This window comes from Puma concolor, chromosome B2, assembly GCF_028749965.1.
Source record: "Puma concolor isolate L17-30 chromosome B2, mPumCon1.1.hap2, whole genome shotgun sequence".
Taxonomy (NCBI): domain Eukaryota; kingdom Metazoa; phylum Chordata; class Mammalia; order Carnivora; family Felidae; genus Puma; species Puma concolor.
The window spans coordinates 9269922-9275921 of record NC_141671.1 but is presented as its reverse complement, the minus strand read 5'-3'; the positions used below and the strand labels follow the sequence as shown (position 1 = coordinate 9275921).

The 6000-nt window shown below is 53.9% G+C and overlaps 2 protein-coding genes across 3 annotated transcripts in view; one reads left to right on the top strand and one right to left on the bottom strand.

Annotated features, from left to right (window-relative positions):
* Window positions 1-3363: 3363 nt before the first annotated feature.
* On the bottom strand, window positions 3364-4593 carry LOC147580713 (uncharacterized). The gene is given in 3 exon segments (XM_086706149.1): window positions 3364-4122; window positions 4124-4173; window positions 4176-4593. Coding segments are annotated over 3 exon segments (540 nt in total). The 3' UTR covers window positions 3364-4050.
* Window positions 4594-4736: 143 nt separating this feature from the next.
* E2F3 (E2F transcription factor 3) overlaps window positions 4737-6000 on the top strand; it is a 78376-nt gene continuing 77112 nt past the window's right edge. For both annotated transcript variants that reach the window (XM_086706148.1, XM_086706147.1), the window contains exon 1: window positions 4737-5245. In XM_086706148.1, coding sequence (XP_086562274.1) covers window positions 4859-5245 — 387 coding nt within the window. In that variant the 5' untranslated portion in view covers window positions 4737-4858. The remainder of the gene's footprint in view (window positions 5246-6000) is intronic.

Below are 6000 nucleotides of genomic sequence, written 5' to 3'. Positions count from 1 at the left end.
AGTGAATTGCCACAAAACTGTTTAATAGTACTGTTTCCTGGATATTATATATATCGATCTTATGGATGTTGGCAAAATTGTATTTTGAAATTGAAAATGAAGACTTTTGGGACACCCGGGTGGCTCAGCCAGTTAAGCGTCTAACCGGCTCAGGTCATGATCTCATGGTTCATGAGTCCGAGCCCCGCATTGGGCTCTCTGCTGTCAGCGTGGAGGCTGGAGCCTGCTTCAGATTCTCTGTCTCCCTCTCTCTCTGCCCCTCCCCCACTCGTGCTTTCTCTCTCTGTCAAAAATAAACATTAAAATTTTTTAAAATTTTTTTCAATGTTTATTTACTTTTGAGACAGAGACAAAGCATGAACAGGGGAGGGTCAGAGAGAGAGAGAGGGAGACACAGAATCTGAAACAGGCTCCAGGCTCAGAGCTGTCAGCACAGAGCCCGACACGGGCCTCGAACTCACGGACTGTGAGATCATGACCTGAGCTGAAGTCGGATGCTTAACCGACTGAGCCACCCAGGCGCCCCAAGAAATTTTTAAATAAAAAAGAAAACGGAGACTTTTAGAAAAGATTGTAACATCAAACTTTATATATAAAGTACAAGCGTGTGTGTGTGTGTGTGTGTGTGTGTGTGTGTGTGTGTGTGTGCGTGCTCGCACACGTACGTGTGAATGAATAGGAATTCAGCGCTCGTTATGTTAACTGGCAGGATGAGAAGGGCCACGAGGATGCCAAACACCCAACAAGGCGTTTAGACACAAGAATGGCAACTCCAGCTGTAGCTAGAAAAGGAAATAATAGAAAGAAATCGAAAGTCATACAAACTGACTCTGGTTCTCCATCTCTAGGGCTTGAAGAGATTACCTGGAGGGTCTTGTTAAATAAGATTCTTGGGCTCTGCCTCAAAGGACTCTGACTCCTTAGGTTTGGGTAGAGCTCAGGAATCTGCATTTTTATAAACTCCTTAGGTTACGTCTGGAACAAGTCATACTTTGAAAGATCTTCAACGGGGGTTACGGCTCAGGCTGACACTTAGTGTCACTGGTGTCCAGCAAGGAATGGTATCTTAGTGGTGCCACAACACAACGTGAGTAGCAGCTAAGAGGTTTGAGACTCAGGTAGGCAGGCTAACAGACTGCATTAGTTCCCCAGGGCTGCCATAATAAATTACCAAGCTGGGTAGCTCAAAACAATAGAAACGTATTCTCTCCCAGGTCTAGAGGCCAGCAGTCCACAATCTACATGTTGGGCGCGGGGGGCTGCTCCCTCCAGGGGCTCTGTGGGAGATGCTACCCCTTGCCTCTTCCAGCTGCTGGTGGCGGGCGGCATTTCTTGACTTTCATTCCAACCCCTGCTTCCATCTTCACAAAGCCTCTCCTCCCCTCCGCACCTTTCCTCTGGGCGTCTCTTGTAAGGATACAGGTCATTGGATTTGGGGCTCACCCACATCATTCGGAACGCTCTTACCTTGAGATTCTTGACTCAATTACATCTGTAAAGATCCCTTTTTCCAAATAAGCTCACAATACAGGTTCCAGAGATTAGGATAAAGACGTGTTTTTGGTTTTGGTTTTGTTTTGGGGGGGCCACCATTCAACCAGCTACCCAGGCCAACTCTGCAACAACAAGCTGTTTGGGGCGACCGTCAGAGCAAGAGGAAGGCGAGAGCTGTCTGGCTCTCGTGCTGGATGAGCCTAACCTTCAAGGGAAGGTCAGGAAGGCTCAGACTTCGGAACCAGCCAGAAGTTAGCCACTAACAGATGAAGTGGGTAGTGGGATGAGGGGCGGAGCTCACTTTATTTTATTATCCGGAACTTCTGAGTCAGGATGCTGTAAGCCCTACTAATCAGGACACGACTGTGCTCCCACTCTGGGACAAAGCCACGCTGCCGCAGCATGTGGACGTCCAGGGACAACAGGAAGATTGGAGGCTGGGAGTCAGACTGGACGACACAGAACTGCAAACCGCACCATTAAGTAGAAGCATAAATAGCTACCACTTACTGAGCACCTGGTATATGCCTGGCACTTCACATTTATTATCGCCTCTTTTCATCGCGACCTTGTAATATGGGTCCTGCAATAGGGGTTCCCACTTACCATAGGAGAAAACAGGCTTTTAAAGATTAAAGTTATAGAACCAGTAAGTGGCAGAGCTGTAATTTAACCCCACATCACTCTGGCTCCAAAGCCCATTATCTTTCTATGAAAACATGCTGCCTCTCCACAAATCAATAGACCTACCTCAAATTTTCGCATCTCGTTTTCCAACACCTTCTCTTCTCTCTCCGGACCCTTCTCTCTACCACTTCAACCTGGGGTTCACCACATGTTACCATGTCAAAACGTTTGTTTTCTACCAAATGCCCTGCGTTAAAAAATATAACTTGGCTAATGTAGAATAAGTATTTCAAAGCTTTCTAAATGCGAATCACAGGTGTGGCTCTGGATTGGGAACGTTTGCTCCTTTGTGACCGGGCGTATTCATCTTGACGTGACCACCCGTGGGGAGCTCTAGCAGGGATTTTGGCGCTCAGTTCCAAATCCGGGGCTTGTCTCTAATCTTAGAACTGCGGGTCCCCTCTTTCCCACCACCGAATGCGTGCCACCAGTGACGTTTTACAGGTGGTATTATCTGAGTAGTTACAGCACTGGGCTCCTCAGCAGGGACCCACAGTGGAAAGCTACAATGATGGAACAAGGTCGAGGAAGCTGCTGATAACACTACGCCTCTCGTCCAACCAGGAACTGATGCCCTTCGAGTACCACCTAATCTGCCCTCAAGGTTTTATGAAGTTTTATGAAAGAGCATCCATGAATGTTTGAGTACTAGGCCGTGTCCTCCACTAGCTTGCCTCCTTGCGCACCTGAGCCGGGGGCAAGCTTTAACAGTACTTTTAGCTCATTCTGTTTCAACCTAGGTTAACAGGACGGAAAGTTTTAAGAAAGTCCTAGCCTGGACTGACATATCTAGTCAGGCCTTTCCTAAGACTGAGTATGTGAGTTTCTGTAAATTCGTATTATTAATAACAATAATAAAGTTTTGCATATGGGCTTTAAGGATCCCGGCCCTCATTACCCCCTGAACGCCAGCTTAGCAGCTATTTTGTACAATTCTCAGCGACTGGAATCGTAAACGATGACTAACTGACGGGCACACCTTTCCCCACAATCCTGCAGGCGTTCCTTTTCCTGTCCTGTCTCACAGAAGCAGTCTTCAATTTTAAGACCCACGAATAGTTGGCATCAGCACAGAAGTCCGTTTGACAGTAACTTAATAGACTTCTGGTGACAAATTCTAGTTTACTAAAAAAAAAAAAAAAAAAAAAAAAAAAAAAAAAAAAAAAAAAAAGAGAAAGAGAAGAAAAAGAAAAATCTTTTAAAATGTTTCCGAATAGGTCTGTGTCGTTGCGTTTGCTTTTAGTCAGAGAACGTGGTAGGAAACCGAGATTGTAAAGCGCTTGGTGGTGCCTGGGCGTGCAGCGTTTGCTGGGAGCAAGACGTCATCGTGGGAAGCGTGTACTTCTTCGGATTACTGCTTGGCGGATTAGGAACCCGCAGATCAGTCCCAGGTTAGCCTTGATTAACTGCCCTGGGTGCTTCTGGGCCAGTGGGGGGCGGGGAAGGGAAGGGGGGTGTCTGCCGGACTCAAAACCCATACTCGTGGTAAGCTTTCGCTCAAAACATTTCAGAGTTTAATTTTTACTTAAACCCAGTCCCGGCTAATAATGAAGCTACCAGGAATCATCTGGAATGCTAACTAAACTGGTGCCCGCAGTCACGTCAGTCGAACCTTCTGCCCCCACGATCCCTGTCTGCCCACATGCTTCTGTCTATCAGGCTGGGCCTCGGGATCAGCTCTCGCGGCGGCATTGGTTGGATTTCAGGAAAAGAGAAACCCACGATTTAAAGGGCTCAGTTCCCACCTGCCAGGCATCGTCCGCGTGGTCCAACTTGCCTTTGGAACATATTTGGGAGAATCTCCAGCTTTTGCTCATCTATTACACTGACTGGCCAAAGGAAAGAGAATTCCCGCAAGTGTCCCCTTGGTCACCTTGACAATTTCTAAAAGCGAAACTTGCGCTCCAGACCGGATTGACACTGAGTCTGCGGGGCGCTGAGCGCCTGCCCAGGTCAGCAGCCCCCGCCCGGCGTGCGGGCGGGGACCGGGCGGAGCTTGGACAAGGCGTGGCTTTCCGTGGGAGAGAAGGAAAGGCTTTTGCCCCACCTCCCAAAGACCCTGCTCTCCCTTAGCCAATCAAGGAGGTCTATGCAAATGAGGCCCCTGTCGCCCCGGTAACCGTGATGCAAGACAGCCAATGGAAACCAGCCAGCCGCGGCCCTGCGCCACGATTGGGACTTAAGTAAGGAGCTAGAGGCCCAATGGGCTGTGGGAACGGTCCTCGGCGGGTTGAAGGGCGGGGATATGCAAATATGGTTTGAAAAGCCGGCGGGAAATCTGAGTTTCGCGGGAGGACCTTGGCGCGTAAACCGTATCCCTTCATTCATTGTCAGCAGCAGCTTCCTGGAGCCATTTTTCAGCTGCCGGCCGCAGCACCCGGGCTGCCGCCGCCGCCTCGCAATCCGTTGCATCGGCCGCCCCCGACGCCTCCATCCCCCCTCGGGGCCCGATATCCGTGCGGCCGGGACCCTCCTCTCTCCAGAGCCCCGATTATTTTTGGCCCCCGGTGCCCGTGCGGTGCGGAAAAATAAAAAGAAACGAGACAGAAGGGGCTCGGAAGCGCCGGGCGGGGAGGAGAGAAGGAGGAGAGACTTGGAAACTCCGACTGCAAATAATAAAAGAAATTGAAAACAATACATTAATATACCATAGCAATAAAAAGAGCAGGAGCGAGAGATGAGAAAGGGGATCCAGCCCGCCCTGGAGCAGTACCTGGTGACCGCCGGGGGTGGGGAGGGGGCGGCTGTCGTCGCCGCCGCCGCAGCAGCCTCCATGGACAAAAGGGCACTGCTAGCCAGCCCCGGCTTCCCCGCCGCCGCCGCCGCTGCCGCCCCGGGCGCGTACATCCAGATCCTCACCACGAACACTTCCACCACCTCCTGTTCCTCTTCCCTCCAAAGCGGCGCCGTCGCCGCCGGCCCCCTCCTCCCCAGTGCCCCCGGCGCGGAGCAGACGGCCGGCAGCCTCCTCTACACCACGCCGCACGGACCCTCCAGCAGAGCCGGGCTGCTGCAGCAGCCACCAGCGCTGGGACGCGGCGGCGGCGGCGGCGGCGGCCCTCCGGTAATGCCCTCCGGTTCCCACCGTCCCCAGCCCGGGCGGGAGGTGGGCTCGCACCGCGCGGGGTGGTGGGCGCGCTGCGGGCCGCCCCGGGACGGCGCAGGGCCGAGCGTCGCGGGCCTCGGCGGCCGCCCCTCCAACGGGGCTTTATTGTTAGCCTCGTGCACTGCCCCCCTGCGCCCGGAGGTCGGGGGGCTCCGCCAGGCGCGCGGGGCAGCGGGGATCGCCTTGGCGCGGACCACGTCAAACACTCCGAAACTTTTCGCGGTCCCCCCTTCTTTTCCTGCACTTTTCCCTACCCCCACCCTCCCCTCCCCTCCAACTCGAAGCTTCCTCTTTCTCGGGCGTAGGAAGGGGTCACGCCCCGGATGGAGAAGGGGGTGGGGGGGGAGGGAGTAGTGAACTGGGGAGTGGGGGACTCTGGGGGCTGGAAACCGGGGGGACAGTTGGGGTGATCGCCCCACCCCCTCCGCCGGCGTCAGAGGCCCGCTGGCGGCCGGGGGTCCCTGAGGCGTGCTCGGGGCGCAGGGGCTCTGCCAGGCTGCGCTTGACACATTTTGGGATCTGGAACTCCCGGCAACAAAGGGGTGGGGGAGGCGGAGAGGGGCGGCGGGGGAGGTGGGGCTGGAAGCCGGGTGCGAGCTGGGGCGTGGGCTGTCTGGGGGCGAGGGACCCGCGGGCAGGCGACCCGGCCTGGGCGCATCCTGGCGGTGGCGGCGGCGGCGCCCGCGTGGCCCGAGCGCCCGGGCCTTCCTCGC